Source organism: Rana temporaria, chromosome 2 (genome assembly GCF_905171775.1).
Source record: "Rana temporaria chromosome 2, aRanTem1.1, whole genome shotgun sequence".
Classification (NCBI taxonomy): domain Eukaryota; kingdom Metazoa; phylum Chordata; class Amphibia; order Anura; family Ranidae; genus Rana; species Rana temporaria.
In genome coordinates, this window is record NC_053490.1 from 210735041 (window position 1) to 210750735 (window position 15695).

The 15695-nt window shown below is 44.4% G+C and overlaps 1 protein-coding gene across 1 annotated transcript in view; it reads left to right on the top strand.

The window, feature by feature from the left end:
* Positions 1 to 15695, top strand: part of LOC120926435 (multidrug resistance-associated protein 5-like) — a 124529-nt gene that overhangs the window by 20375 nt on the left and 88459 nt on the right. Inside the window, exon 3 of the mRNA XM_040336345.1 lies at positions 2409 to 2564. Within this exon, the coding sequence (XP_040192279.1) occupies positions 2409 to 2564 (156 nt within the window). The remainder of the gene's footprint in view (positions 1 to 2408; positions 2565 to 15695) is intronic.

Here is a 15695-nt window from a genome sequence, read left to right on the forward strand (position 1 = left end):
TTCCATACAGAGAGAGTAATTTACAACATGGCAGTGGACAGGCTTTTCTATTCTGACTGTGACATCTTTCTTAAAGCGGAGGTCCACACAAAAAGTGAACCTCCGCTTTTCTTAACCCTCCCCCTCTCCCGTGTCACATTTGGCACCTTTCAGGGGGGAGGGGGTGCAGATACTTGTATAATACAGGTATTTGCACCCACTTCCGGGCGTAGACTCCTCTCCCCTTCCCCCCACTGTCTTCTGGGAAACACACTGATCCCAGGAGACAGCGGGTACCAGTAAGGACACGCAGCGTGACTCGCGCATGCGCAGTAGGGAACCGGGAAGTGAAGACGCAATGATTCACTTCCTGATTCCCTCACTAAGGATGGGGGCAGGGGCAGCCGAGAGCCGAGCAATTGTTCGGCTTCGGCTGCCAACATTGTGGGCACCTTGGACAGGTAAGTGCCTGTAACGGCACCCCAAATGCGAAAGGGTTAAAGCTGTTTAGGATATTCCCTTTCCAAACACAAGGCAGCTATCGACACTCCACAGTCAGGCGAACAAGACCCATAAGAATAAATCCCCCCATTAACGAGACACAGCTCTGTTTGAGGTTCAAGCAGGTCTGACACTTTATTGAAAAACTACAACTTTTATACACCTTTGACCAGGCCTAATTTACATGAGCTAATTAACTACAGCTGATGACTCATACACATGACCTTTAGGCTTCCCAGACTGGCTGTCTGCTTACTTACAATACACATTATCATAAATACATCTTCACACAATTACAGGGTCAATTAGCACGAGCGCAATGAAAGATCCTCAGAAGCCATCCTAGATTCATTTACCTCACAACAAACAGACGTGCGGGCTGTAGTTTGTGACATTAGCATCTAACAGTATGTGTCCCAACATTATGAATGAGTCACTCTTCTAATATGGCATATACCCTGAGAGATATTGTGGATAAACATTACAGAACCATTTTTAAAGCAATCCAAGACATATTCTGAATGTCCATTATTTTCTGGCTCATACTTTCTAAGAGCTTCTGGGTTCCACGGGCCCTCCCGTTACAGTGTCCATTAATTAAAAGTGAGCACCTGCAGTATTTGTAGCTGCTGGCTTTTAATGTGGTTTTTTTTTAGGCGGACCTCCGCTTTAAGAAAACCAACTGTTAAGCCCCATACACACTATCAGTTTTCCTGCAGGTTTTTATCTTCAGGTTTACCAAAACCATGTAATATGAGGTCAAACCTTAAAAAGTTTCAATTTGTATGCAATCAGGCAGGCCCTTGCACTACATGGTTTTGGTAAACCCCGAAGAGAAAAACCTGCAGGAAAACTGATAGTGTGTATGAGGCTTAAGATATTGCACCTCTTCTGTTTTGATGCATCTGGTATGTATTGCTAACTTAACTTGAAAGGGCAGTTGAGCTTTAACATTTAAATTACATCTGCTGTTACCAGGACTAAAAATCCAAAATCGTCAGTTTGACTGAAATAGAGATGGATTCTTCACCTGGACACCTGTTCATGTGATAAAAGTCTAAGGACTTGTTCACATGAACTTTGGGCATTTGACAGGCAGTAAGGATGTGATATTTTGCCTTCTCACCACCTGTTTTAACCCTCAAAATGTCACACTACTGCATTGTACATTGCACACAGTTGCCGGGTGGTTGCAGCCCCATTCCATTGAATGAGTCCCGTTTTTTGCGGTAATACCGTTGTCCGGAAGTGACAGCCCATGCCAGTAAATTTTTGCCAAGGCTGTGAAGCAAGACTTTGTGGCCGTGGCATGTGTACTGTTCTTGACTCTATCCAAAAAATAAAAAAGGTTTTGGCTTTTATACACTATAAGAAATTATTTGAAAATAACAAAATAAGGTAAAGGACAACACATAATAGGTTTTTTTTGTTTTGTTTTGTTTTTAAATCTAATAGCTATTCATACAGCGAAACTACCTGTACATTCATTCTTTGTAAATTATCCAGGATTCATTCTTAATTTTTGGCATTTTTCACTCAATGTATAAAGCTGCGGTTGGTGTGCTAATAGGGCAAAACTGAATGTTCTTTGGTTCCATGTTAACATTGCTGCTGGGCAAATGTTACACATTCAAATGTTAAAACATTCTAAAATGCCTGTAAAAGACAACATAAAAGTTTCACTTACTTAAAATATTAGCAAGGGTATTTGTGAATTGTTCATGCATTCTGACATATTTGCACAGTGAACTCATTGATAAGTAGACCTCATACTGTAGAAAATCCTATTGTCAGAAAACAGTACCTGCACTACACTAAATGTATGATAGCTTTAATTAGTCCTATGCTTTGCTTTGTAACAAATTAGATTTAAATTTATGTGAAATCAGAAGGAAATCAGTCTTTTTTAACTGTGTATTTATTTGCAGACATCGTCATCCTATAGATAATGCTGGTTGCTTTTCCTTTATGACTTTAAACTGGATTACATCACTTGCAAGGAAGGCTTACCGGCTCTCTGAACTTAATATCAATGATCTCTGGGATCTTCCTCCTCAAGATTCAGCAGAACAGAACTGCCAAAGGTAAACTGTTCCCCACTTCAATAAACAGTATTATGTTGGTAGAGCGTCTAACATGCCTGATCATCTTCATTCTTATTTCACAATATTTAGTTGGATTGAGACGCTAACTCATTTTTATTTTTTTCATAACAGGCTTTATGTATGCACAGTGACTATTAGTGAGGATCAAGCTATCTGAGATTTATTTTTTCTAGTTAAAATTGTGTAGACGATTGGTACCCGCAATGTTACATCAATAGCAAAGGAGGAAGGAAGGGCAGGAAGTAAAGAACAATCTCTCCAATTGGTGCACATACAGAACTAAAGAACTAACATTAACTTATATCCCTTTCACACTTTAACTGTTTATAGACAAACACCTCATCTGTAGGGCATTGATTTTAGTGTGTTAGGTTACTGTTAAAGTGCTTGTTACCCTAAAAAAAAAAAAATTAGATCATGTTCCTTTAAAGCATGTTATACAGCGCAGTGTTTGTGCTGTGTAATTTCTATCACCTGAAATACCTGACTGATCCTGCCTGGTTATGCCCTCCCCCTGCAAACTGGCCATGGTTTATCATGGCTGCTGAGCTCTGACACTGTGGTCAGTTTACGTACCTCCATCATCCGCAGCTCTCCTCTGTCCTCCTCTCTCCCCTCCCTATTTGCCTGTCAGCTTTGATTATTCCCCTCCCCTCCTGCTGCTATCATAACTTAGTGCTCGTGCTACAATCCCCTCTGTTATAATAAATGATTTGCCCCATTGTATGTATTTTGTAAAAATACGCTGCTCTATACCTTATTTTCTAGCGCCGCTCGATGGTCGCATGACCGGCCGCCTCTCCTCTCCTTCTCCTGGCTGATGTCAGCAGGGGATTCTCAGCCCTGCCCGCTTTGCTGTCAGATCGAGAGACAGGAGAGAAGTGGCCGCTCACGTGAGCATCGAGCAGCGCTAGGAAAAGGGGATATATTGGGGTATTTTTTACAAAACACATACGCTGGTGCAAATCATTTATAATGACAGGGGGGATTGTAGCACGAACACTAAGTAGCTTAACAACCACTTTAAGAAGAGGTTAAGTCAATCAGTAGAAAGGCATTGAAGTGTTACTAAACCCACAACAGTAAAATCATTCTATATATACAGTAAAGCATGCTTGTTATACTCACTGTGGAACCTAAGGGGTTAATCCTCTGCATTGTGTAAAAAGGCTATTTGATCCTGTAGGTACAGGTCCTCCTCTTCTTCCACTGACTCTATAACAGGTCCGGATAAGACAGAGTTAGTGGAGTCATTCTGCACATGCTCAGTTTGGTGTGTATTGCTAGAGAGTTTGTTTTCTTTTCTTGGGAGAGTGCATGTGATCAGCACAGGGCCAATCAGCACTGTCCAGACAGAGGGTCAGGGGTCCTGCATCCTGATAGGACTGCCAGTGCAGTATGAAAACTCCTCCTACAAACTTTAACCAGGAACTGATAAAAGTCACAAAACTGCTATGAACTGCTGATGAGAAAAAGTATTTAGCAGTTAATATTTACTAGAATATTTGCATTTCCATCTTCTGTGTACTGTGGGAGACCAGATATTGTGAATGCAGGGTCCTGGGTTTAGTAACACTTTACTATCACTTGTATAGTTTATCACCAAAAAACATAGCGATCACAATGAGAGTATTGATTACCAAAGTTACTCTGAACAGGTCCACCTATATGAAAGCATTCATATATTTAGCACCTTGCTAAAAAAAATATGATTAGCCACTTAAGACCCGGACCATTATGCAGGTAAAGGACCTGGCCCCTTTTTGCGATTCGGCACTGCGTCGCTTTAACTGACAATTGCGCGGTCGTGCGATGTGGCTCCCAAACAAAATTGGCATTTTTTTCCCCCCACAAATAGAGCTTTCTTTTGGTGGTATTTGATCACCTCTGCAGTTTTTATTTTTTTGCACTATAAACAAAAATAGAGCGACAATTTTGAAAAAAATTCTAAATGTTTTACTTTTTGCTATAATAAATATCCTCAAAAAATATATAAAAAAAAATGTTTTCCTCAGTTTTGGCCGATACATATTCTTCTACATATGTTTGGTAAAAAAGCGTTTATTGATTGGTTTGCACAAAAGATATAGCGTTTACAAAATAGGGGATGGTTTTATTTGTATTAATATTTTTTTTTTACTAGTAATAGCGGCGATCAGTGATTTATTTCATGACTGCGACATTATGGCGGACACATCGGACACTTTTGACACATTTTTGGGACCATTGTCATTTCACAGCGAAAAGTGTTATAAAAATGCACTGATTACTGTGGAAATGACACTGGCAGTGAAGGTGTTAGCCAGGAGGGGGCGCTGTAGGGTTTAGGTGTGCCCTAAGGGAGTGTTCTTACTGTGGGGGGGCGTGGCTGTGCGTGTGATGTCACTGATCGTCGTTCCCTAACACAGGGAACAGACGATCAGTGACAGCCACACTAGGAAGAACGGGGAAGGTTTGTTCTTCCTCTCTCCCCGTTCTTCCTCTCTGTGACGCGATCGTGGGACACCGGCGGTGATTGGGTCCCGCGGTCACGGAGAACAGGACCAGGTCGTGAGCGTGCCGCCAGTGGCGTGCTCGTGACCCATGACTGGGCTCTTAAAGGCGACGTACAGGTACGTGCCTGTGCCCAGCCATGCCCTTCTGCTGACGTATATTGGGTTAAAGTGGTCCTTAACTGGTTAATTGTCTATCAACCGCTGTCTGTAGTCAACTACACACATCTACTGCCATATTTGATTACATCACATAAAGAAGTATAGGAATGTATAGGAATGAAAGAAGTCAACAGTTAAAGTGGTTGTAAGGGCAGAAGTTTTTGTTTATCTTAATGAATTCTATGCATTAAGGTAAAAAGCCTTCTGTGTGTAGCAGCCTCCCCAGCACCCCCTAATACTTACCTGAGCCCCATCACTGTCCAGCGATGTCCATGAGTCCCTTGGCCATCCGTCAGTTGACCAATCAGGAGTGAGAGGAGGCAGGGTCTGAATGGACACAGGGAGCTGCAGCTCAGCTAGGGTGCCCTCATAGCAAGCTGCTTGCTGTGGGGGCACTCGACAGTGTCGAGTGGCCAGGAGCAGCGAAGAGGGACCTGAGAAGAAGAGGATCAAGGCTGTCCTGTGCAAATCCACTGCAACAGTACAGGAGGTAAGTATAACCTGTTTGTTATTTAAAAACAAAAAAACAAAAAAATGAGACGTTACAAACATTTTAGGGGTATTGTGAGCTTAACCCAAAAAATAAAGTAACACAATTTTTCAGGACTGCCTTTCTGAATCAAACCTCTACTCTTTTGTATGGAGGCCGTTATTGCTGGTTGCTCCTTCTGAAAATGAAAGTTACATCTTTGACTTTATAAATCTGTGGTTTCAGTATATTGTTTCAATGCAGTAGCTCAAAGTATGGAACACTTGGATCGATATGACAGCCAGGCCGCCATTACATGCAGGAGTTTAGCAGTCCCTTTGTTTTCCTTGTTGTTGAATTCCTGTAAAATAGGGGTTTTATATTTATGAGATAATTTCTTATTAAATACTAAACTCAAGAGTTCAAAATATCCAATGCCTCTCGGGGGATCAGGAAGGAATTTTTTCCCCTGCTGTAGCAAATCGGATACTGCTTTTTTTTTTTTTTTGCCTTCCTCTGGGTCAATTGTGGATATAGGATTGTGTATAATGATTAAGCACATCTCTGTTGTGTCAAACACATCTACATTGGTGTCATTTGTATATTTGCATATTTCCAACTTCCAATAAATGTCATTTGGAACCCACGTGAGGTGCAGCCTTTTCTTATATTGACTAGGATTGTGTATATGGGATTGTATGATTTTTTTTCTTTATTGGTTGAACTAGATGAACTAACTATGAAACTATGTAACATTACAAGAAGCTAGAAAGGTGAAAGGGGACTTAAAAGCTATTTTGCTGTTATATCACCCTGGAGATTAGGCAGGGTTGCTACTAAATGAATTTGCCAGGAGTAGCTATCTTGGCCCATTGTTATGGATCAATTGATTTCACTCAGACTGTAATTGCTGCACTTCTCTCTTTTGTCGCTAGGTGGCCGGGTACCTCGTGGAATTAGATACGAGAAGGACAATGCAAGGTCAGATTATGGGTATATGGGGTATCCCAGCCAATGGGCAGGGATTTTCTTAAATCCCTTGGCCTGCTAGGAGAACCTATATATTAGGCTGTCTGGATGGATGGGCGTTGTATTGCCCGGGCTGCTAGGCCAGAGTTTGGGCCTATCCCGTTCACATCTGGTTTCTAGGATGTCCGAGGGCCTATCCAGAAGCAAGAGAGCAGTGCTGGGTTGGGATTGCGGCCAGAGAACCTGTCGTGGTCGGAGGTAGAGGGGAAGCTGTCACCCTTTAAGGGACCAACTACCTTATTACCAGGGACCATAGTGAGTAGCTGAAGCAAGTACCGGAGCAGAATTCTCACCAACTGAGGACGGTGAAGAAGCGAAAAACTTCAGCAGGTATCAAGCCAGGGACCCAGCCAGCGGAAGGTGACACCTGCAGAGCAGCCTTGTGTGTCAAACCAGGGACCGAGCAGGCCAGTGTGGTGAAGCTTGATGAGTATCTGAGTTCCAAGCTAAGGACCCAGCAGAGACGTGGGGGTGACACTTGAGGACGATACTACAGTGAAGATTGGAGGAACTTGAGGAATTCAGTGGCAGTGAATCATCTAGTCTAGTGAGAGAGACTGGGAGCTCATTGGGTTGAAGGACTACAAGAAGTGATTGTAGTGGAAGTAAAGAAAATGTTACACTTTGTGTTAGAAACTGTTAGAAGACTGTTGCCATAAGAGACAGCATTCCTACACATGCAGATATGGCGCCTTGCTGGATGGTTGAAGTCTCGGAGTCTGCCAATTAACATTGCAACTACCTAAGTGTGTCCTGGCCCTAACCCTCTCTCCCAAAGTTCTGTTAAGAGAAAAAAAAATCTCTTTGCATTCAAGAAGTGTCTGCCACCCAATGAATCTACCTTGCATTACACCCACTATGCCTTACAACCCACCACATACAGAAGGATGTCAGCTATCTCTGGCCCTGGAGGTTCTAAATAGACTGAAGTAGGCAGGAGACCTTGCTACACTGTTAAGAATACGTAATAGTTTAAAGAGGAAGTAAACCCTATTTTTTAATTTATTTTTTTAAATACACCTGCAAGAGAAAGTCATAATGAGCTAGTATGCACAGCATGAGAGCGAAGCCCCCGAAGTCTGCCTCAGTCTCGTCCACCTCTGCCGCCATGTGGAGCTTCTTCCTTGTTTTCGCTGCTCCGGCACTGTGATTGGCTGGAGCGACGATGATGTCACGCCCTGGAGCTTCTTCCTTGTTTTCGCTGCTCTGGCGCTGGATTGGCTGGAGAGGCGATGATGTCACTCAGGTCCCCCCGCATGCGCGAAAACTTGGCATTGACCCAGTTAATGCCATTCACATAAACGGCACCGCTCAGTGCGCCTGCGCCGTTGTCTACGGCGTGCATGCGCCGTAGACAGCGGTGCCAATTTCTTTGAAAATATCTCCTTAACCCTGTAGGGTGGGTTTACAACCACTTTAATGTGCATTTAATTGTGCACTCTGAAATTGAACTGAGTCAGTCAGTCAGTCAGTCAGTGTCAGCGGTGGAGTAGGGTGCTTCGGACCTTCCGCTTACGAGCCTGCTCTCACCCAGACCTGGCAGTCAGAAGCTAGGCAGACTCTCCATACCTGCGCTGCACAAGAAACAGCTCCTTGGAACCAGGAACCAGCTCCTTTCTCTCCTCGTGGACTCCTCTTTCCTCCGCAGGTAAGACCCTGCCTCTCAGGGCCTGACATCCTGGGGAACCACTGACGGCCGTCCTTATCAGGGCAGCCGTCACACAGACCCCACACTGCGGCTCTCTGCCCCATCTTTCGCCCGGCATCGCCGCCCGCACGGCCACCCACGTTTGTGGTGGTCCCAAGTCACCCCCCCCTGGGTGTATTCTCGGCGTTTTTCGGCGTTTTTACACGCCCGCGCCAGCCTGCTCCTTTTCGCGGCCGCCGCACCTTAGGAAAGTCCGCGGCTTCAGCCGCGGCCTACCGGCGCGCCGACCGTTCTCCCTGCATTTACTTCCAATAGTGCAGATCGCTCTGGATTTTCGCCCCCGCACCCCTAGAGGTCCCCTCCACCCCCTGTTCAGCAACCTGATCGGTAAAATTACTGTTTTTACCAAGCTGACAGCCCCCCCCAGCCTGGGTCCTGTGCTTTGCCTGGCGGCCAGTTTGGTACACCCCAGCAGCAGTGACACCCAGCATCCCCCCCTTTTCCCCTCCATAGCCTTCAGTCTTTGATCCAGGGTTTGATCCGATCGCCTTCTGGGATCAGGAAGGAATTTTTTTCCCTGCCGCAGCACATTGGCCAGCTTGCCCAGGGTTTTTTTGCCTTCCTCTGGACCAAAAAATTCCCTCGAGCAAGGATTCTGCGAATCCTCTCTCACCCAACACCCGCACCCCCGCCCACGGTGACTGGCAACAATGGTTAAATTGCGATACTCTGCAGAAACCATTTGGGGTCTGAGACAATTCGCAACAATATTACCTGCCGTCACCACAAAAGCCTTAAAATCAGATCAACTTTTGAGATTCGATCGTCGATCGATCATCAAAAATTTCAACCATTCAACACAGCTCAAGCACATATCATGTGCGTTGCTTAACACTAGATCGGCAGTAAAACACCGATCAGAAATCCATGATTTCTTACTACAAAACGATCTAGACTGCCTCTTTATTACAGAAAGTTGGCTGTCGGACGACTGCAACACCATTCTCGGAGAACTGGTACCAGCAAATTATCGCATCTTAACGGAAAATAGAATAGGGCAAAGAGGAGGAGGCCTGGCGGTGATTCATAAGTCTCATATTGCAATCACTAAACCGGTCCTTCAAAATCCTCTACCTTTTATGGAAACCCTTACGCTTCAACTTCAAGCTCACTCCCAGGAGACCGTTCACATTCTCCTCTGCTATAGGCCCCCTGGGCCCAAATCGCAGTTGCTTCCAGCATTAACGGAGTTCATATCCACTTACTCCCTTAACAGCAATCATCTTTTGCTGCTCGGGGATTTCAATCTGTGGGCCAACTCCTCACAGGATCCCATCGCGGAGGCCTGCATCGACCACCTGGAAGGGTTAGGACTTCAGCAACTTATATGCGGACCCACGCATGCTTCAGGTCACACACTCGACCTAATTTTCAGACAAAATCTGAAAATAAACATTTTGGGTAATGAACCTTTGCCATGGACAGACCACCATGCAATTAGCTTCATAATTCCCAGAATTCCACTAGTTATGAAAATACCCAAGCCGGTGACAATACACTGGGCTAGATCTCAGAAGAAGCTCCACTCGGAACTCTTCAGATCTACCCTGGGAAACCGAATTGGGGTTATTCCTCCTCAGCTAGCAGCCTCAGATACATTGGATGCCATAAATGCAGCTCTGCTACAGTCAGCCGACTTAGCAGCACCAAAGCGCAAAGTCCGCAGCCGGGCAAAAAAGTCCAGCTGGTTCAATAACCAGCTGGCGCTATTGAAGCAAGAGCGCAGAAGGGCGGAAGCCGCCTGGAAAAGAAGTCCTTCAGAAGACCGCCTCAACTTCTACAAAGCAGTAACAACACGATATCACAAGGAAATTTTCAAAGCCAAAAAACGTCACTTTTCCGTGGTGATTAACAGTGCAATGAATCGCCCACGCGAACTCTTCAGGATGGTCACCCAGACCATGAATCCGGGATGTCTTGAAGTCCCCACTTCAGACACCCAAGAGTTCTGCAATGAACTATCGGATTTCTTCATCAACAAAATTGAAAAAATTCGGGTAAGTATTCGGCAAAACAATACTCCACTCAGCCCCCTCTTCAATCAACTACAAAACACAGACAGAAAGCCTCTACAATCAACTAAGTTCACTCTGGAACCCATCGCCATCGATACCACCAACAAATTCATTGGTGCGTTGCGGAACAGCACAGCACCCAATGACATCATTCCCACCAAGCTACTGAAGGAATGTGCCGACATCCTGGCGCCTCCAATCACACAGCTTATAAATCAGTCATTTAAAGAAGGCATAGTGCCTTCCCTGCTGAAAGAGGGCACAATCCTGCCGATCTTGAAAAAAACTAATTTGGATCCTATGGACCCAACTCACCGCCGTCCCATAACAGGTCTAAATGCTCTGTCCAAGATAATGGAGAAAGTGGTGGTAAATCAGCTGCAACAGCATCTGGATACCCACAACCTACTTGATCCATTTCAATCCGGGTTCCGTCCCGGACACGGGACAGAAACGGCCTTACTGAAAATATGGGACGATGCGCTCGAGGCCGCAGACGAAGGAGAATCGTGTCTCCTGGTTCTGCTGGACCTAAGCGCAGCCTTCGACACAGTAGACCATAAATTGCTACTGAGACGACTAACAGAAGTCGCCGGAGTCACAGAAGATGCTTTACGATGGTTCTCCTCTTTTCTCGGAAACCGATCACAAACAGTGAAACTGGGATCTTTCACGTCAGAAAAACGCACGGTGCCATGTGGGGTCCCCCAAGGATCCCCCCTATCGCCGGTGCTGTTTAATATCTATCTTCGTCCTCTCTTTGATATTATCAGTAGCCAAGAACTACTCTATCACTCTTATGCAGACGACACGCAGTTGTATTTTCGCATCTGCCACAAAAAGGATCATCATCTCAGATTAGAGAAATGTCTCTCTTCAATAGAAAACTGGATGACTAAGAGTTATCTCAAACTCAATAGCGCTAAAACAGAACTCTTTATGTTCGATGCCAGTCGGAAGAGACAACCGGCAACAAACTGGACACCATCGCCCATTCTGGGACAAATCATCTCCCCTAGCTCCAAAGTCAAAAGTCTAGGAGTCACGTTTGACACCTTCATGACAATGGACGCACAAATAGGGTCCGTAGTCAGCGGGGCGCACCATTTGATGCGCCTACTACGCAGACTTATTCCATTTATCCCCAAAGAAGACGTAGCAGTCGTGGTGGGAACAATCGTGAATTCCAGACTGGACTATGCAAATGCCCTTTACCTCGGGCTCCCCAAGTACCAAATCGCTCGTCTTCAAGTCGTACAGAATACGGCCGCTAGACTGGTGACTGGGAAAAAATCTTGGGAATCAATCTCACCTTCACTGAGATCCCTTCACTGGTTGCCAGTGAAAGACAGAATTGCATTCAAAGCACTCTGCCTGACACATAAGTGCATCCATGGGAAGGCTCCTAGATATCTATGCGACAAGATCAAACCGCACAATTGCAACCGCATTCTGCGATCCACCAACCAAAATCTGGTCAAGGTTCCTAAAACCAAATACAAGTCCAAAGGAGAAAGAAGGTTTGCTTTCCAGGGCCCCAGGCTTTGGAATGCTTTACCAACCAGCATTCGGTTGGAGCAAAACCACCTGTCTTTCAGAAAGCAGATCAAAACCCTGCTTTTCTGAGGGCATGAGACACAAACAACCAGCGCCCAGAGGCGATTCAGTTCGCATGTGCCGCGCTATATAAGTTTTTCATTCATTCATTCATTCACTATCTGTAATCCAATTAGTGTGGTTTATTACAGAAAATCCTATTACAAACACTAAATTAAAAAATATTTCTAATCCCTATTTAATTTTATTGATTATTATTATTTATTTACACTATTAGAAGTCTTACTTGTTTATTGGTAAAATACCACACTTTTTTTTTTCTCTTTTCTCAGTGTTAATTCCCCTGGGAAATTGTTGTTATATCCACTGTTCTCCCTTCAGTTCTTATAACAGAGGAAAACATATTTAGCTCAGAGCTACCATTCTGTACCATTCTCTTAAAACAACAATCCCAAAACATAGTTGTCTTTGCAGCTGTGCTACAAAAATATCTGAACTCTGATCTGACTCACAATATTCCAGTGATGCTTAGTATAAGATAACAGTTTTTGTGCTTATGAACTCTCCATCACGTACTGTTTAAAAATGGAAAAGACCCACAGAACACATAAAGTTAATTGTTCAGTTCTTGTGTTTTCATTCTCAGCTGATAAACGTTAAAGAAGAAAGATCATTCCATGGTTATTATATAGCTTAGAATTCTTAAAAATTGCGGTACATTTTACAGTACGCAAAAACGTACTTAGCAGGTAGGCATAGTTCACACACGCTTACGCTTGTAAACACTGGCTTAAAGAGCACTGTAGACAGCAAACTTATGTAAAACATTTGCAAAGTTTTTAATCAGACTTGAGTGGCTTGAGTTTGGAGATATTCACAGAGGTGGACATGCCATTTGTGCAGACTGTGTAGCTGACAAGCTCCCTCTGGGACTTGAAAGACAATTTAGCATTTTAGTGCTCCCCCCTAAGAGCCGTTGGTGAATATGGGTATCTCCCACCCTGAACAGCTAGGCACACAAATTTTCCACACAGGCTGAAGTCAGAGATTAGTCCTGGGGAGATTTGTTTTTTTGTATTTTATCAGTTGAACTTGATAGGGAATAGGGTTATTATGGAATGTCCACTTGATCAGCACAGAAAGAATTCTTCAGGGACACGACTATATACACTTCTTCTTCCTTCTACACTTCTACACTTCTACATCCAGCACAATCTTGCTTGTAGAACAACATCTTCCAGAGCCAACTAGCACTGTAAAGTTGCCCTTTGCAGGCTGGGACCGCGGGCCCACTTTGGTAGAGAAAAAATGGTCTTAGTGCTTAGCTTTCCTATTCCTGTGGCTACTGAGCCCAGTACCCTCTCTTCGGGCACTGTCAGCTGCAGCTGCCCCTTTCACTAGCCCCTGTGACTAAGACTTCACAGTCCTCCCAGACTGACTCTTCATCCATCCTAGACTGCTTGCACCCAGTCCCCTCAGGCATGCCTCTCAGTCCTCTGAGTGTAACACTCACCAGCCCTCCTGACTGTCTTCCTCCCTGGAGATTTCCCCCAACAGTGTTCTCCTACTGTCCCCTCCTTGCTCCTGTGCCTTCTGGTCAAGATCCCCCTGTGTATCATGAAGAGGGGTACCTTCTGCACCCAAGCCCAGGCCTGAGTCCACCCACCTCCCCCTCAGACTAGGGGGTTACTCTCAAAGGCCTCCAACTCCATCTTCCACCCGCACTCCACACTCCCAAGCTGTGTTGACCCTGAGTATTTGAGGGGGCCTGTCCCCTGCCAACCAGTCTGTTGGGGATTGGTCTGGGCCCTCAGAACAGCTCCTCTTTCCCTCCACTCCCATCCTCTTAGAACCTTCTGCTTGTTTCTAGAAGTAGGGTGAGGTCTCAGAGATGCTGCCTGTGAGTCATACCAGCCTCCCAGTCACTCAACTCTGATGCAGAAAAACAACACAGGCTTGGCTGCCAGCCAAGCCTAAACAATTTACCTACTCTGTACAAAAATGAACTCTAGCAACGCTAGGGGGTGCTACATCATAGATATGATTTCTGACAACGTCAGAAAGGTGAAACATACGCCGAGGCGCTTTCCAGTCACGTTAGTACCTTCGGCCACTTCCGGTTTCAGGACTCCCAGGTGGTGACATGCACGCTGATCCATGCGAGCAAGACCAAGTGCGGCGATCGCTTCACAACACACCTGGTTGTAACATGCCTGTTACCTTCAGTGCCAAAGCTTAGGCACTTTTAAAAGTAAGCGGCCATTTGGCCTGTGTGTTTTTTTAAGTATATTCTTATTAAAACGGAATCACGCTATGGCTTGCCCTCTCTCATTCTTTTCCTGACCATCATTCTGGCCGACTTATTTCTGGCTTGATCCCATGGTATTAGTACAGACCACAGAACCAAACTGTACTAAAGCTCCACCTGACCTTCCTTTATAATAAAGAGGTCATGGTGGTTTGGTAAGTAGGCACTTACCCTTATTTCCACTGGGTGTTGTTTTTTCCATATCGCTATTGTCGCAGTGGTGATGGTGTAGAATTTCAAGGAACCACATTCACTTTTTGTTTCTTACCGCTGGTTGACTATTGCTGACCATTGCATTGTTTGTTTATGCAGTTCGTTTTTCCATTCATGATTGTTCCGTTGGACCAGGGTTTCTCAACTCCAGTCCTCGAGGCGCCCCAACAGGTCATGTTTTCAGGCTTTCCATTTTTTTGCACAGGTGATTTGATCAGTTTCACTGCCTTAGTAATTACCACAGCCAATTCATCTCAGGGAAATCCTGAAAACATGAACTGTTGGGGCGCCTCGAGGACTGGAGTTGAGAAACACTGCGTTGGACATATATTATTATTGAGCACATGCACTTTATTTCCTAATTTCTGGTTGTTGATAGCACAATTGCACTTTGTATATAAATTGCTTTTTAATTACTATAATTTACTATTGCGTTCACTGGTTATTAATTATATCACAGGTTCTATGAAAATTGAACACTTGCACTTTATTTCTTATTTACACTTATTTAGCGCCCACTTTTAGGGGAGCAGTTTTATTTATTTATATTTTTCACTCTTTCTTTGACCATAGTGCGGAGTTCTTTTATTTATTTTATACTCTAGGGCAGGCAAGAGGCAGGAGACACATTTTGGATACACTTATGTTCCTGGGCTGGATATGCTCTTTTATTCCTTACCTGACCAACACTGAGACATTATGGGGTTTATTTACTAGAGGGAAATCCACTTTGCACTTTAAGTGCACTTGGAAGTTCACTCTCTGTAGATCTGAGGGGGACATGCAAGGAAAATAAAGAACAGCATTTTAGCTTGCACATGATTAGATGATAGAATTCAGCAGAGCTTCCCCTCATTTCAGATCTTCCCCTCAGATCTACAGCGACTGCACCTCCAAGTACACTTGTAGTGCAAAGTGGATTTGCCTTTAGTAAATCAACCCCAAAGTATAGTTCTACCATTATGCCCTGATGCCACTTGGACTGAAAGAAAAGGGATGTTAACTGTCTGACCCTTGTAATATATATACCCTTCTTGAAGCTTCATGAAAGCCTTTTAGCAGCTTGTTTAAATTGATAGTCAGCACTTCCATTAAGATTTGTGCTAACATCTCCAAAGTGGAACTGAAGAGTGCTTTTTAGATGAAGTTACTGATTG